The sequence below is a fragment of the Agrilus planipennis genome, unplaced genomic scaffold, assembly GCF_000699045.2.
Source record: "Agrilus planipennis isolate EAB-ADULT unplaced genomic scaffold, Apla_2.0 scaffold104, whole genome shotgun sequence".
Lineage (NCBI taxonomy): Eukaryota > Metazoa > Arthropoda > Insecta > Coleoptera > Buprestidae > Agrilus > Agrilus planipennis.
In genome coordinates, this window is record NW_020438892.1 from 385,397 (window position 1) to 403,937 (window position 18,541).

At 35.3% G+C, this 18,541-nt stretch overlaps 1 protein-coding gene across 7 annotated transcripts in view; it reads left to right on the plus strand.

Annotated features, from left to right (window-relative positions):
* LOC108737168 (caskin-2) overlaps window positions 1-18,541 on the plus strand; it is a 47,750-nt gene that overhangs the window by 20,332 nt on the left and 8,877 nt on the right. For 2 of the 7 annotated variants that reach the window (XM_025981923.1, XM_025981922.1), the window contains exons 2-3: window positions 4,795-4,868; window positions 14,753-14,823. The exons of 3 other annotated variants lie outside the window; for them this stretch is intronic. In XM_025981923.1, the coding sequence (XP_025837708.1) occupies window positions 14,805-14,823 (19 nt within the window). In that variant the 5' untranslated portion in view covers window positions 4,795-4,868; window positions 14,753-14,804. The remainder of the gene's footprint in view (window positions 1-4,794; window positions 4,869-14,752; window positions 14,824-18,541) is intronic. 2 more of the 7 variants (XM_025981927.1, XM_025981924.1) reach the window with 2 other exon arrangements.

Sequence of the window (18,541 nt, forward strand, 5' to 3'; positions counted from 1 at the left end):
GCATACTAATCTTTTGCTCTTGCACATCTATCCCTACAGTTGTACTGTCTGTAATGATGTTGATCGCTTCTTAGATGTATAAATTAAAAAGTAGCGGTGACAGTGTACATCCCTGTCTGACTCCCTTCCTAATATTTACTTCTCTACGTTGCATCCCTAGCTCTATAACTGCCTGTTGCTCTTTATATAAACTAAGTATCACTATTCTATCTTTGTAACTCATCCCTACATTTTAATACAAACAGAAAAAAGAAACGTTTTGGTATGACCAATAATAAAAGTGAATTACTGTATTTGTCCACTTCCGTATAGTCCCGATTTGACTTGTAGGCGCTACTAGTAATTGATTAGTTTATCGTAATTAAATTACATATACTTATATTTTCTGTAATCAGTAAACAGTGACAATTTATGGTATTTTTTGCAAAATGATTTTCTGCCCATGGATCAATGCAGTCCTTTCTTTAATGAATAATTAATTAATTCGTTATTTCGTACTTTGCCAAGCTGCCATACGACTTTATAAATATATGTACATCAACCATAAAGATTTAATTGTGTTATAATTTAAGCCTTTCGGGCTTGAAATTGTGCGACGTTTCATCTGTGTGTGCCAACTTTATTATATAGTGCGAGCCATTCAAAATGGAACTCTGTTTTAACCTTTTAGATAACGATGAATTATGTATGTATAAGAGCGCTTCTCGAGGTTAATTTGTAGAGAAAATTTTGTTTGTAGAAACGATAACGTGCTGCCCTGAAATTGGCTAATTCCACCTTACTTCATGCTCCCTTTTCGTGGGCCTCTCTCTCGTCGTGTGCACGGGGCCCACTTTAGAAATATCGTTCGTATTAATATGCGTAGGGAGAGGTCCTGAAGGGACCGGGAAGAATGTCGGAATTTTTGATGATACGGCTCCGGAAACGTCGACAGAACAGTTATTGTTACACCTTAAGAGGAACGCTCTTCAAACTTTGAAATTTCGGGCGTGTTCCAAGAATGGCTTCATAGTTACCATTATTGAGTAAATGAGTACTTTTATTTGCATTTAATTAATAATTCATACAGGCGCTGTCCTGTTACGTGATAGAGAGAGGGAGCGAACGTGACGATTTTGGAGCTGGAATGTTCGCAGCTCCAAATCAGTGGCAATATTTTCAAAGCGAGTTTTTTTTTTGACACTGGGTTGTTATGAACCAATATTATTTGGCGATTTCGGGCAAAATCCCATCAACTTCGCGTTCCACTGTATATTCGCGGGTAGGTACCATCGCAGTCCATCATCATCGTCCGTTGCCTGGGTCTGCGAGAGCGTTTCTTTCTCGTGTTGCTTTGCCGTTGTTCAGTTAGTTCGCGGTAGCCCAGACAACGGTGGTCTTCGGTGCTCAGCTGGTAGGTAAAACCGCCACGCCAAACCACGCCGCTTTCTAACCCACATAGGTAAAAGACCCAGCCGCGGCACGCACGTGGTTATAAAAGGGCTCGTTTTCAACCCCCCGGGCCGTTTTCCGGCAGCCCCGCGCGCACCCGCGTCAACCCTTGGTGGAAAAAGGGCACCCGTGAAAAAAGAATCCGATTCGCGCTCGCGATGTAGTGATACAGACCGAAAAAAAAAATAATGGGCAGACGATAAGCGGACGTGTAAGTATGGTGTGATTATTGGTAAAAATGTTTGATCAGAGGGCGGGTCTTGTGTAGGTTTGAGGTGAAAATCTGAACAGATGTTTACAGACAGACATACACACATACATACATATGCACCTATACGTTGCATGTTCATATTATATTCATCTATCGAATGTGCAGTGTAGGAAGATATTGCTTGCAACTTGTCTGTAATCAAGAAGAGATCATCATACGTGTTCATTTTCATTTTTCTATGTACGTTTATTGGTACTTGCGTATCAAAATCGAACTGCTAGCCTTGTTACCGTTGTAGTAATAAGAACTTTTGTTGTTACAGAAAGTATTTTTTGACTGTTATTACTGGATGACAATTTTGAATGGTTTGAATATGGGGTTTGAACTCGAATAGGTCAATTCCAGATCTGTCGGAAATGTATGATTCCCACAAAAAAAAATAATCAGACAGAGAAAGCTTTTGTATCAAATCGAACTTTCACTTCATATATAGAAAATCAACTTTTTAATGTGTTTTACGGTAATACTCCCAATTTTCAAAAATGGTTGCGTATTTTTCTGTTTTTTTGGTTTTCTCCACCCTTATCATCGTTGCAACTCGTTTGTGATTCTTTTGTAGATCAAAATAATAGATATTGAAGATATTATTTGAAAGTTTCGTCCTCTTAATGAAAAAGTGATCATCGGTAACCGAATTCTTTAAAAAAAAAATAATGTTGGAAGCCTGTCAAATGGGACATGTGACAACCGGACGGCTTCTTCCAAATAAAGGTGTAATTAATTAAAGCGCTCGCGGTGTACATTTGTTCCGAAGTAATTTGAATTGATATAATACAGCATGTGGGGGGACACTTGGGAAGTCTGAATTCCTAACCCACGCCGAAAATTCCGTGAATTTTAAGTTTTCACCGTTCGAATTTCTTCGATGTTTTACATTAACACTTGCCTTCAGCGGCGGCTCGTGAAGAATGAGCTGAATTAAATGCAGCTCATCGACCTGGGTAGATTTCCGATGTAGTGCACAGAACTGCCTCGTGCGGCCCTGTTCAATAATGCATATAAATAATATCGCGGCGTATACTACAAGGGACTCAGACAATTCATTTGGTCAACACTAGGTGTTTTGATGCACGAAGCATGTGATTTTCTTTCAAAATTTAGGTAAAGTTTGTACTCCAATAAAAAGAATAGGAGATAAAGATAAAGAAAAGATAAGTTTGTTTTTCATTTGGAACTTAAGAAGTAACAAAACGGAAGTCGGTCCCCCCAAGTTGTTACAAAAGGGTCGACCGAGGGCGAAAACGCTACTTCAGTAGTAAGAGAGGGAGCAGGTGGACTCGAAAATTAAATGAAAAACGTCAAACTTATAATTGCGATAGAATTTACTTGAGTTTTAAAAGAAAATTTGCTAACTTTCGACTCGCTCTTGTCTCTCGAAGTTTTAATTTTCTTGGGAAACAAGAGAACATACAGCGTATTGGCACGTGTATGTGTGTACAAGGCTTGTTAAAGAAGTTTTAAAAATTTCTTTTCGCAAAACAAAAAAAAACATTTCTGAAGACGTCTGTAATAATGAAATTGTTTTCTTTTGCTTTTGTTCTTCGACACGCCATAACTACTACTACTACTACTACCTACAAACCTAAACCATGGGAAAAAAAAAGTTGACAACTAGTCCTCATAAATTGACACCGTCGAGTGCTTTAAGAATGAGAAAAGAATCGTGGGCTCTGCAATACGTTGGCACTCCATTAAAATTTTATCGATTTCGTTTGGCAACGTTGTAAATTCCGTAGATTTATCACGAAATGGAAGGCCGTACATACCAGCCACCTTTGCGAAATGCCGTGGTTTAGTGTGCTGTTTTTCTATCCCACACAGCCTCCTTCTTGCACTTCTTAGATTACAAACAGTTGAATAAATCGAAGCACGCACGTTTTTTCTAAAAAAACAAAATTATTATTATTGTCACCAGAACATGCAACGTTTACCTACTGATGCGAATTAGAAAAGTGCATGTACAGTCAGGTCCAAAAAAAATGGACAATCGAAATTTTTTAGGGAAAAAAGTCGAGCTGTTTGTGTTTGTGCTTGTTATAACGTGGTCATTGCTTATCTGTTTTGAATGATAAATACATTCTTACCAAGTCAATATTGCCTGCCCTCAAATCATAAGACAGCAAATAAACATGTCGTCGAATGTGACAGCATATTTGGTAATACGGTAGATAGCCATTGAAATGCTTTTTATCTACCGATTCACGATGAATATTTGACAATAATAATACTAGACTTATTTGGACTGATCGCTTTGTAAATATTAATAATTTGTAAGGTATATTTCTTTGATTCTGTTTTCAACGACATTTTCTTCGTGTTTTACCTGCGCTATCATAGCTGACCCGAATTTCCAAGTGTTGAGAAATTCTGTCACAGATAAAGACGATAACAACACTGCCTTTGCTGTGTGTTAAAAAGGTATTTTCCAATAAAATACTAATTCTGAAGAGTGTGTACCTAAATACGGTCCTGTTAAACAACCCTACTTACGAAAAGTTTCAATTGTAATAAGTTTACATTAATTTGAGTATTTTTTTTCTATAAACGTGCATTTGTATGGATGTTAAAGAGAGACATTATTGTATTGTGCAATTTGAGAAAACAGAAAAAAAAACTTTCTATTAATTTAATATTTCGAGAAGTGAATGGTAGGAAGTAGGTACATTACATTACCAACTTGGATCCCCTACGGAGATTTGTATTTGAACGAAACAGAAATATGTCGTAATGTACTTGATATTACTCGATGGTTGTCTATCGTTTGATAGTAAAAAGTTCGTGTAATGTGCTCGCTGATATTGTGTTTCTAGTCGACAAGCTTCGCTGCAGCACAACTTTAATTAATTAATTATAACATATGTACAACGTACAGTCGCCATCAGCAAAAATGGTCTACAGTAATGCAATTGTATTTGTGGGAAGATTATAAACAGAGTATATGGTACTGCTTTTTTATTGTGGCAGAAAAATATTGGTTGCCTCGAAGTCCGTGCAATTATTACATAAAAATCCGCCCGCGTGTACTTTTTCAACTCTATTAAAAAATACGAAATTATATACAAATAATTAATAATTTTTTTTGTCTGTTCTAGGTGAGTACTGCCTGAGAGAGTTGTATCAGAAGCAGCGGTGTGAATTTGTTTTTTTCTGGGACAAAAGATTTACGGTAAGATTCACGTTAATTAATCGCCAGTAAGAGTTAAACCAAGAAGGCGCACTTTTATGCAACAATAAAAATCGGATGACACTATTGGCGCATAAAAATGCCTCTTCTTGATTCGATTTTGTTTGTTATTATTGTCGAGAGGTTTACTTTTCTTATACCTACTTAAATAGAAAAATTAATGGACACTTCCTAGTCGTGGTGTGTTGCACTGTTGTACTTGTGTATGCATCTATTATAAAATTTCCGTAGGACTTTAAAAGAGGTAGGTACGTGAGTAAAATTTTCGATAGACTCCTCGCTACGTCGCTGTGGCAACTTAATTTCAAATTCCATCCTCGGCCGTTACTAACAGACGCCGACTTTAAACGGACGGAGAATTGTTATGGAAAAACAAAATCTGTTATTTTAATTTTATTGTTTCCTGGTCTGAAACAAATGAAATCAGTTTTCACCGCTTCCTTATCTTTTGCCGGAAATCTTCGGAAACTAAAGAAAGAATCCCATATTGTACATACAAGTGTGTATTAAAAAACTGAAATACTTTTTAAAGAAAGGCGAGAATTGGTGGCTGTATTAAAAATCGTATTATTTATAACACAACGCCTATTATTATTTGTATATAGAAGTATTAAAAAAGTAACAATGGATCGAGGTAGGCCGCGACGAAACCCACCTTAAACCAGTCGGTCTGTCACACGCAACTTTTGCTTCTTCTTTACTGCGTCCTGTTCCTCTCTCATACTTTTCAGCGTCTCCATTTATGTGTGTGGTGTGTAGCTGATTCGTTATTTTCACCGAACGGATTCATATTATATATTGTGAGAGATATACGTGCATGTCTGTCAGTTTGTAAGTCCATAAAGCGAACAGGTTCCCAGATTGTTATTATAACACGTGCTTATAAAATCGTAAAACTCCGTGGTTCCAGGAACGTCCTCGCACGTCATCGTCAATCTCCTCCTTACTTGGATATAATGTGAAACTTTGCATTTTTAAATTTATCATTTTATAAAAATAGTGTATCAATTTCTTGTTTAAAAATTCGTTCAATCGGTGCATAAAAATCCGCCCGCTCTGCCAATTTTGACTTCTCTGTTAAGGTCGTACATAATTTCTGAATTAACCTGTACACACACAGTGTTACGACGGTGTGTATTCCATTTGTTTATATGTATATGATAGCATCTGAATATGATAATTCGCCTATTTCGTGGAACTTAACTCCCAGCTTTGTGAAACAATACAACCTTGCAGGGTCGGCCTAGTCAGTAATCGTTTGGGTTGGAGTTTTTCCGGGTTGGGGGGCTCGGGGAGACACATCGTCGACCGGGGGTTTCTTCGAAGACGTCCCATTCGTACCAGAACCGAACTGAAATAAAATTACAAAGAAACCATATAGAATAAGAGAGAAAGAGAACATCTACTCTTTTGTCTAGTTTTTCTTCTTGCGTACGTTTCGATTTAAAATTCAAATTGTGGTTTTGTTTGGTTACGTACTGTGTGCGAGTGTGTGTTGTTAACTGGACGTAGAGAAGTCTTGTTCCATTCCATTGTGTTAGAAAGGAAACAGTCTTTTGTTGAAGGTCGGGCAATACTCGTGGGCCGCGGTAAACTCGCCCTGAAAATTGTCACTAAAAATTTTTGGACATGCATACATATTTCAACGTACCTATCGCCATCTAGTGGCGACTGACATTACTTTTATTGAAAACTGACGCCTTTTGTCTTGTTCCTACAATGATTTGGCGAATTTGTAACACTCAATAGTACCGTAATCAAATAAAACGTAGTCTGTGTTGAGGCCTGTCCAATAAGTGGTAGAAGTTTTTTTAAAATCGATCCTGTGGTTACTGATGTGAGATTTCTTAGCACAAACTAACAAACGATACTTCTTTATAATATTAATATTGCGATAAAGGTACTCAAGCGAAATTAAATCGTTGCTTTACGTCAGCCATGCCGTAACAAACGAATTGATTAATAAATAAATGATCCGTCCCTTTTGCCGATGGGCATCGTTTTATGATAATAGAGCAGCATGAATAGTTGTTAAGTAGCTGTTAGTTAGAGACCGGGTGCGGAAGCACATCGAAAGACGGCATAAAGCCCGAAATAGCAGAATTAGAAGGGCTTCTATGCCCCGCTGCCTCATGTAATTTACTACGCCGTGTAACGTGATTTCCCTTGAGGTCGACGCCACCGCCGACGCACTCACTGATCGACGCTAGGTGGCGGGCGTCGCCGTCCCTTTCCCCGATACGTTTCAAACATAAACGTGTCGTATATCAAAAGACGTATTGGTTGAAATGGGATATATACACATGTATATATATATGCATTTATCAAAAGAAACAGAGAAGAGTCAAAAACAAAATTTCACTATATGCATGTCTTTTTGCACCCCATTTAAACCAACCCTTGTTCAAATTTAATACACGGGAATTACCTCTTTAGAAAGAGATGCACGTACAATTGATGTTGACAGGAGCGACAAATCAATAAATGCGTAAATGATCGTAAACTGGTTCATTTTATACTTATATATGTACTTGTATAATGTTGCTTCTAAATCCGTATAATTATTGCATAAAAGTGCGCCCGCTTGCATTTTTGTTTAAAAGCGCACACGAATTCGCCCCAGTTTTGTGTTTTCATGTACATTTGATCCATTCCCTCGTTGAAATTATGATCCATGCATAAAAATACATTCATCGGTAAAAAGTATGTGTTCCCTCTTGTATGTACGTTACATACATTTCAACGATTGCATGTGTGAGATAGTGGACGTATTTATTTAATTTCAAATGATAAGTGATTCCATGAAATAGGAGCCGATACAATTACATTCTACAGAAGTTTGTAAACATGAACAATCATTTGATATAAGAAATATCCATGTCCACGAGCTTGTGGGAAAATAAATACATACAATATTTTTTTACCCAATCGCATTGTTTTTAATAAAAGGAACTTGACTTAATCGTAGTTTAACTATGAGTAAAACCCTGGACCTTCAACCATTGAATGTAACGATCAATTCTCGTTGATATTGCAGGCTAATGTTGAACACCGTGTATTTTTACCGACTAATATGATTACAGGAAAGTTCATGTGGTAGTAGGTAATTCAAAAATAGAAATCTAAATTTCCCGGATATTTCGACATTTCCGCCAACCCCTAATGATGCTCGTTAATCCGGAAACGTCAGCGTTCGTATGTCGTTATTGTGTATTCGCTTTTTTTGAGATGTCAACGGAAGACGTGAAACCTAAAAAGATACATCTACCATCTCATTTTCCTAATTGGTTAACGTTAACACGCTGCATGTTAATATACATGTCTTTTGACCCTCAATTTTTCACACTTAAGCTACTCTTTATGGTGATCAGTTAGCATCGTCGTTCGTAGGGGTCACACAAGCCACGGTCATCAGGTTTTATTAACCCTACGTTAGCGTATGCATTTGTTGTTAGTAGTAGGCATATGTTTTTTTCATCTGCAATTATTATTTTTCAAGTGTTTTACAACGAATGACTTTTGAATTAACGGATGTGTAATCAATACTGATTATCCAGCGTAATTAGTTGTTTAAAATTGGGCGTTGTTTTTTTTTTGTAATTATATTTAATACGTACATAGATTTAAGGATAAGTCGGGGCGAATTCACGTTCGCCTCGATGTCCTCTCTTGTAAACAGAAAACGGGTGTGCGGCAGGGTACACGGACAGCTAACACGACATAGTGTGTACCGAAAACGGGCATATGGCATAGCTAATAACGCGATAGGAACTCGAGCTAAGTCACATTTAGAGCCGTTTTGGCCTCCAGTTCCAGTGTTCTTCGGTTAGTTGTATCGATTGGTGGTATCGACGTTTTTTGATCTTGAGCGTGCATTTAGAGTCGGATGACACGTCAACAACTCTGTTCTCCAACTTTTAGTTGTTGATCGGCGTGTTAATTAACGGTTCTCGTTCTTGAACGAATTTGCTCCGAAATAGTACAGAAATGGATGTAATTATGATCTTTTAGACAGTAAGTGCCTTACGATTAATTAATTAATTATTTACTGTTGTATTTTTTTTGTTGTAACGGTAATACTTAATAATATTGAGTTACTGTCTCGTCTGAAGCAATAACACGTTAAAAGATGACATTCATGCATATTTGTACATGTGTGTATTTATTTTGTTCTTTTTTTTATTCACAAGCCATGTGGGTCACTTGGCACGAATAAATTTAGAGGCAATGAATCAAGGATGAGATTCGGTCGTATGAATGGAACTAATTCGCAATAGTGTTTTTTTTCTCTTTCGTGGCCTTTTAGAAAGACTTGCAACTGCACCTAATAAGAACGAAAAAAAAAAACAGGATTATAAAGATTGTTTTAAACAAAAAGTATCTGGACGATAATGGTAGTAGTAATTATTGTTTTATTTGACTAGCGATACAGAAATTGATTATGTACTTTTATGCTTAAGAACTTGCCTTTGTTATTCCTTGCAAAATGCATTTTCTATGGAAGGACTTTTTCTGTAAAATTTCTTCTCATATTCGCCATTTATTTATGTAGATACTTTCATTTAGTTTCTACTAATTTTTTTTTTGTTTTTGAGAAACTTGACCGCAAAATTTCTTGCATCTTTGCGGTAAACCGTGGCCACTGTGGGATGTAATTACTATGCCTTTATTGCTTTTTGAGGTGGCAGTTTCTAGCACGAGTTACAAAAAAGGTCTGGCACCAACTGGTTTTAGAAATTTCTATTTCAATTGTCAACGAAAAGTCAGATTGTATTGTAATCCAAAGAGATTCCTTTAGCCATCGTGTAATTCTGGTTTTATTTTATCGTAATAGTTGTAAAACACTTCATTATTCATTAAAATGTGTAATATTTAATTACATCGAAATCCGTCCCATTGATGCATAAAAATCCGCCCGCGTGCATATTTCATTGAAAATCAATAAAATATACAATGAAAAATGCAACCGGGCGGATTTTTATGCAACAAAAAGACGGATTTTGAAGGAATCAAAAGTGTTTATAATCGACATGTTTATGGAATAACTCATTTTCTATTATGTTTATGTTGCCGTCAGCGATGATACGACTTGTAAACATATTTCAAAAAATGAAAGCTTTTTGTTTTTTTTTTTGTTCTGGTATGTAATTTAAAATAACAAAAACGCACCTTTGAATTTTGTTTTGTCTGGCTATTACCTAGTCTATCTAATAATAACTTTTTACACTTGCTTCTAATATTAGGCTGCCGTGGATGAATAGAGGATTTTTTAATACATCCATTAAAAAAGGGTCCGATATAAATAGAAATGTAAATCGTAATACCTAGTCAGGTTCTAAAATTAAATTATGAATTCATTATCGTTGTCGTTTTCTTCAGTAATTCACGTTCATTCACTATAGGCACACTAATGACTCGACATAGGGATGTTTTACCATCATTGGGTGGAGGGTTCGGTTAGTTTACAAAGATGCAAAATATTTTCCATACATTCATGCTTAAAAATAAAAAATGTGTAATTTCTATGTTCGGTGTACGTTATGCCTTACCTATAGGTACAGAATTATTAACAAAAAAGGGAAAATGTAATTTCCCCCCCGAAGTTTGAAATAAGTAATGAATTAGTGAATTAGTAAAAAACAAAATTGTAGTATTTGCTTTAATATCCGGTATTTTTTATGAGCGACCTGCACGTATCCTCGACTGTTCATTTTAATTAAATTATTGCGACATTTAAATTGCCATCAACGAGTTCATCGGCGGTTAAATTGACTATTAAAGGAGCCTTGTAAAGAAATCGTTTACTTGCAATGTTGTATCGTAATTTAAACGAGAGAGGGAGAAAGAGAAAGAACAGCATACGTGCAATTAGATTATGGGGGCGAAAATTGACCCTTTAACAGTAGGTACTTTCTTTTTGTCCTTGTATACGTGATGTATGGGTGTTTGCTTGTGTGCTTGTTTACGAACTTTTATTAGGAAGTTGGTGCCATCGGCTGGTACTAGTAGGCGTCTTAATTGGACGAGACGTACCTCCATAAACTGAAGGGAAACAACTAAAGTAAGAAAATCGGAAATTCGTAAACGATTATTATAAAATAATAAGTTAGAAACGTTAAGAGCAGAAACTGGAGTAAAGAGGACAGAGGTTATGATCGGTTATCAACTCGCCACTAGTGTATATGCGTACCACGTGTGTGTTTCAATGACAATTATTAATTCAAGCCAATTGACAATCGCGAGTGAAACTTTTGTTTTCTTTTTTTTTTTTCTAAAGAATTATTGTTAATTATCGTTAATTACTTTCTGATATGCAGTGGACGTGGTGTTTAACGTACTTGTGTGCGTCTAATGAGTCTTTGGAGCGTGTTACACTCTAATAAATGTACTCAAATAGGCGTGTCCTTAAATCCTTCGTATTAAACAGTCATTTTACTGTATCAGACGGTATAAAGCATTGTGTGTCATTTGCTTTGGAGTTTAATAAAACGGTTTCAGTCGTTTTCCCGAACGAAAGGGTTCCAATGACCGCAATTAATTGCCACAATAAAACCGAACAATTGATAACTTTGTTTACTGAATTGACTGGCAATAGTTTGACGTTAATAATGCCACAAGTAGAAGCACATGCGTGCCTGTGTGTACAGTACGAAACAAAAAAAGTGAACACTAGTGGCGACTATCGCAACTAAACGCCAAAAAAATTGTACGTAATACAAGAAAGAGGAGCTTGCGTTCATCTGTTACATTTTTAGCTACCACTTCATCCGTTTGGCTGCTGTTTTGTTTCATTTGTTTGGTTTTTTTTTTTGAAACAATCGCCGTTCGTTCTCGGAACTATTTCTGAACGCGTTTCAATCTTTTCAACAATGTCCAAGTAAATCAAAACAGCTCTCTTTTACAACGGCCACTTCCCTTTTGTTTTCTAATTAAAGTGACAGAGCAGCAAAAGTGTTTTCGACATCGTTCAAACATTTTCTTTCGATTTCGAAACATCCTGCGACAAAGTGTAAGTCTGTAACATCATTGTAGAGAAGACTACCTACGAGGGGGCGTTAAGAATTATCTATCGTATTACCGAATAATTAATTAAAAAAATAGCAAGGCATTATTTTTATTGGTCTGACATTATTACAGTGCTCTCTCTGAGGAATTACTAATAAATAGTAATTACCAGTATTGTCGATTAAATTATTTAATATAATACGCAAATGTCATGTATGGTTATTATCGACATGTTGCCTTGGTATAAGAATATTTTATTGCTTGATGACTCGTACAGATGTTTCCCATGTGTGTTGTTTCAATCTGGAGACAGTTGAAGACTCACGTCAGAAGCACTTCCTGTTGCAAAAGCGAAGGCAGGTCATTGGTAATGCCAGCATTTAGACAAGCGTATCATTAGACAGTGAGTGGTATACATACACTCTTTAGCAAAAGTTGTAAAAAAGACCTACACTCAGCAAATAACAAAAGGGTTTTACAATTAAAAAGCTTGTTTGAAACAGATAATTCGCTTAAAACTTTCTTTTGTCTTGCTTATTGTTACCCCTTTAGAAACAAAAGTGAGTTGTTTTGTCGCTTGTTTCTTTTTTTGTCATGATACCCATGGAAAATTGTGAGACAATAAAAGTTAGTTGGAATTCTTTCTAACAGATATGTATTGCTATAATAGCAAAGGGGGTTATCTTGTTTGACAAAATAGCTCAAATTTTTTAAAAGAACTAGACACCACTAAAAGCTCTGCATGTCATAAACTCGAAAGGAATTCGATGGGTAACAACAGGTAGATACGAAGTAACGAATCATAATAGATGGTTTGACGTTACCCCCTGAGGGTTGCCCCTGTCCCTAGAAACCTTTTAAAGAAAAGAGGATCAATCTTTGTACAGCAGTGTAAGTTATCTTCCAAATTTTTTGAGACACGAAAAGACGTTACTTTTATTTTGTTTTTAATTAAAATTTTCTTCCGACATTTCTTGTTTGTTACACATTAAGAAAGTAGGTACCTTACACTACCTGCTTAATTTTTACACCATCCACACGTTTGATCGTGAATTATAGTTGTTAAGGAGATGTAACGAGCGACATAGGCAAATCCTTTAACGTCCAAGGAGCCTCTCGTATATGACATAAAAGCGAGTTCCTTAAAAAAAAAATCAGTCTAACATCAAAGCTGACGTTTACTGGTAATGAGTTTCTCTCGAGGATGCGGCAACGACTTAACCACCAAGGCTTATTTTAGATGATTCCAATTAAAACTTGAAAATTAATCGGATATTACACAACGATGGTACCAGCGGCTACAAATATGTCTATGTCTACGTTTTGTGTATAATATACTGACACGTATGTGTATGTTTACTCTTAGCCAGATGTCTCCTTTACCACGCTATATTAATAGCACTCTATTTTAGATGAGATCACATTTTGGGTTTTTCGTTTTTACGCCTGTCGAAATTGTGCAGTTTGTTATAAATTACACATACGAGGGACGGTCGCTCATAAAATTACATGCAAACGAAATTAGAAATTGTTATCAGTCTTCCGGTTCTACCTGAACAATAAGTTTTTGTTTTCCCGTAATGAAACAAACGAGTTTTTAAGACCCCTTCGTAATAAAAGCCGGTGGTTACATTCAACTGTTATCGTTGTTATTATTATCATCAAAACAAGTGCAATTTAATTGACAGATTCGGTGTTTGTCCTGTCAATCATTGCTGCAAATGAAATGCAATTGCCAACGCGCGATTTCCTTTACATTAACGGTCCGATAAGGTTGTATACAATAGACAACGTCAAGTGACATTTCCCTGTATTATCCTAAGAGGCGTTTATGTCTACTGGCTAATTGTACTTGGGCTGCTTTGTACATTTTTTCGTTATTAAAGATTAAAAAAATCGAGTGCGTCGAAGTCCGCTCAATTATTGCATAGAAATCCGCTCGCGCGCTTTCTGGTGCCAGGGTGCACCTGAATTCTCCCGATTTTGTCTTTTACTACATAGTAATTCTTTTTTAAAAATATTTGCGTGAATCAAGTGCTGTTTTAGTATTCGAACAGAACAGTGTATTACGTAAAAAAATAATTAGATTTATCAGCCGGAACAATTAAATTTATGCAGTGATAGTTTTAATCGAAATGTTAATATATTCATTTTTGAATTGTAGGCGCCTGATAGTAGTTGGCTGCTCTACATAGCCACCCACAAGCTGTATTTATTAATTTGTACTATCCATCAGTTGTGTTACCTCGTGACATATACAAAGTCGAATCGATCAGATACAGGGTGTTTCGTAAAAAACGAAAAATGCTTATTTTTAATAGACACTTATTGTAATACAAAGGTCGTTACGTAAGTTGTGGACAGTTCGTTGTCATTGAGAGTTTAGTAGAATTTCAGTTTCTATCCTTGGGCAACGCATTGTGAAATTAAATTTATTTGGTTGTTATAATGCAACTGGAAACTGTGTTGGGATATTTACTGATGCTAATAAACGGTATTTATACCAAGTGTATGTCGTAAAAATGCCGCCATGTAGGTATCTTATATTTTCTCACTCTTTCAAAGACTGTAAATTTTGATTTTTTTATTAACATCGAGTTTAGTATCACCTTAGAAAGTAATGTAATACTATTACTTCAGGTTAATAGAATATTTATGATAAATATATATTTAAATACATAATAGAATGCATATGTCAGGTGTATTGTTCACTTTTTTTTATAATATCGATTGGCGAAAGGTCTTATATATGAATAACACAATGCTATATTGTTAATTTAATTGATAATGCTTTTGAGTTAGCAGTAAATATCTAAACGCTCTTAATAAATTTGTTTTAATTTCTTGTTTTTGTTTTTTAGGTAAGTGTGGTAGCCATCCGTCATCTTTCCACACCATTAAATAGCAAAAATAATGAAATTTTCAATCCAACGTAAGTATTGTTTTTAATCTTATCATTTCTAAGGTCCCATAAATTCAATTTAATCAAGCACCAATATTTTAATTAGGCATATGTTATAAATCGTTCCAAAATACAGAATTAGTTTGTATTACTACAGGGTGTAGCATAACTTTTGTATCAACTTTCTAAAATTGTTTCAACGTGAGTCGTATTTTTTACATCATGTTTCTTATCACTCGTGATTTTATCAAGTGTTTGAACAGTTGATAAGTCACATTTATTTTCCTGTACGCACACACGGTGTGCAAACAGAGCTAGCTGATAAACCCATGTGTAATGTGTACCAATGGAAGTGTACATAAACTCGTAACGTGCATCGCCTACCCTTTAAAAAGCGTTCATACTTATAACAGAATGGTGTTATATAACAAAAGGGCATCGACATTTGAATGCCTTAAAAAAAAGACGTTAAAAAAAAAACAGTGAATTTCCTGTTTAACTGGTTTCATATAAAACAATTGCTCCAGGAAAAGTAATATACATATTGGTATTAAAAAATTGAATGTGTACTATTTACTGATTTGCCCCTGTATATTACGAAAACCTTACCAATGATGTCTAAAAAATGCAATATATAAAATAAAAATTGTCAACGTTTGAATTATAGAAACACACATCAATTTCTTTCACATGTTTATGCTTACGAATGTATGTACATACATCGTCGATATTCATTCGTATGGTTAATAAATAGCCTGATGTCATGATGACATGTTTTTCAGTTAATTTAAATTGAAAATACCGACAACTTGCCTAGTAGTACACTTCATAATAATTGCTGATGCCTTAGTTTTCTTTAACATCTTGTACTGCGCGTGCTATCTGTCTTATAAATAAATTTTGCGATATTTTTGTAAAAAATCCTAGTTAAATTTTGCTGTGGACTTTGTAGTGAAATATTTATTAAATGGTGATCTTAACTGCAGCAATTATTTATTAATCTACTATTTAATTAGTTGAAGTGTTTTTCTGTGAAGTGCTCACAAATTATTAATATTATCGTTGTTGGTTACTAATCTGTCTTGGATTGCAAATTGTAATTGTAAATTAATTTTCTGATTATTCTCCGTTTATTTTAGTATTCGATTTTTACTCTATCAGGCTAGTTCAGTTTTCGTGACATTTATCACGTTTTCAACGGTTAAACGGTGTTATTCATACTAAAATATACTTTAAATTGCACATTCATGCGCTTTTACGATTTCATCAAAACGAGATAGCTTTAATGTAATCATTACGACTACAAAGTTTTATTTATAGAATTCTACATAAATCATTTTGTAAAAGAACAGTTCTGTTATAAAGATATTGTATCTGCTTTTCATTTCCAAGTTTGAAAAATCAAGTCAAATGTAACTGCCTTAAAATCCGTATAATTTTTGCCTATAAATCCACCCTATTCCTATTTTGTTAGAGTGTACACGAATTGCTCCAGTTTTTAATTTCACTACACACCAATTTTTTTCTTTTAGAAATTTATTATAAATAAACTATTTTGTAATGTTTTAGACATTTTTCTGTCGCTAAACTTACTTTGGTCCCTGTTTGAAGTATCATTGTTTTACAATCACTCTGTGATAAAATCGCGCCTTCTATTGTTTCTTGCGGTTGTTGATAGTTGTATTTGCCAATTAAATAATGTGTAAAGTTGCTATCTTCGATCAACCAACTAACTAACTAACTATCTCTGCTGTAAATAAAACGGTCACTGCAGAATGCCTTCTTATTTCGTAATCACGACAAGTAATAAATCGAAGTGTTTTTTTGCACATTAAGAGTGAAAAAAAATAGTACATGTCGGAGCAATGAACGAGTTTATGTTACGCATATTATTTATACTTGTACCTGTTTTAAATAATAAGTAGATAAATAATTGCACCTCTGTCCTACGCATTTTGGGCGGTGGTAAATTGGTGTCTATGAATGTACATACGTACTTTGTACATGCAGAAGTGTATAGTCTCAGCGCGCCATGTATCACCGGCGGCGTTAAATTTTCAACTTATGTTAAGCAATTAATCAAAAAAGTCGTTCATTGAAAAAGTTAACCTGTCAATTACTATCCTTTTGAACCTGTGCGTGTCGCGGAATTCCAGACCTTCGACAAATAAAAACTAGCAGAACTTTGTGTACTTTCAGTTGTCACGCAACATGTACAGTTCAGTACAAAAAATATGAACAATTTAACGCATTTTAATGTTAATCATTCGTTGTTTAAAGAGTCAGATGTAACTGCATCAAAATCCGTGTAATTGTTGCCCATAAATCCGCTCTCCCGTTGTTTTTATTAAGGTACGCACGAATTCCACCCACTTTTGTGTTTCCCTTCACATCAATTCTTGCATGAGCGTTCTAATTATTATTTCAATGCGTACTGTATGTTGTTATAATTTTTAAGAGACTCTAATTTCGTTCGATTGCGTGGACTTGATGTGTTTGTAATAGAGAAGTACTAATTTACATAATGCTTATTTAGCATATTGTGTGAGTGTGGCTGGGAGCATGGTACGTTTGTTTATATGTGCGTATTTTGTTTGAAATCTATCTCTTGTGTATATGTAATGCTGTTGGACAAGGATTGGCGCCACATTCGTTTCATATAGATTGTGAATGCTAGTGGCGTTCGCTTGAAAACGATGTCAACGAGTTTGATATTGATTGATTGCCATTACGATTGATTCCACATTATACTTTTTTACCAAGGTTTCCCATTGGCCAAAGAAAATACACAAATAACGTCAGTGCATCAGATGTCAAAAAAAAAAACGGTTCATTCAGAAAGGCACTTTGGTAAAAATTCCATGTATCGTGAAATCACAATGGGCCGCAATAATTGTTTTAGCGTTATAAGTGCTTATTATGATTCCGAATGATAAAAAGTGTCCATTTTTGTTTTACAAGACGCCGCTCAGGTCCAATTATTTTATCCTGCTTCCCACATCAGAGCCATCAAGGTTTTGTCCTCTACAAGTTTTAAGAAATCATAGTAATTAGTTGCAGATCCCACGCAACAAATATAATATAGTCTCGATTGTAATAATGAATGTACACTACTGGACGAAAGTTCCGGTTCTCGAAATCTGGGCAATTGGAAAGATAAAAACTTATTTGGGCATTTAAAAATTGCTTGACAATTACTTTTATTGCTGTTAAATTCGTATTTTCAAAAATTGTAGACAGAAAAATTCACGTAATCAGATAATCTTTCTTATCTTTGAAGATTATTAGCCAAAATAAAATATCCGTATTACAGAAGATTAGATAGGTAAATTCTGATTTTTGAAATGGTTTTTGACAAAGTATTTGTTATTTTTACAAAGTTACTATCAGCAGTGCAAATGTTCGATAACTTTTGGACGGTATTGTAAGTTATTGGCGAATGAAGTAACATGTGCATTGAAGAGAGAGATAACAGGTGGGCGAATTCTTTTTTTCTGCCTTCGTTTCGCTATACAAGTACGTGCTATGTATGCAATCCATGTGGGCTTGAGAGAGTTATACCTCATGTGTATACCTGTGCCACTCACTCACTTTATAATCTTTCGCGGTCGGGAAGAATTAGTTGTCACAGAACTCGTACCGACCATATGACCGATTCGAACGCGATTATTTAACCCCCTGCGTGACCAGGGGTGCGTTTCTACGTTCGGGACGATGCCGAGGCTCGCGACTAGTGAGTGTGTAACTT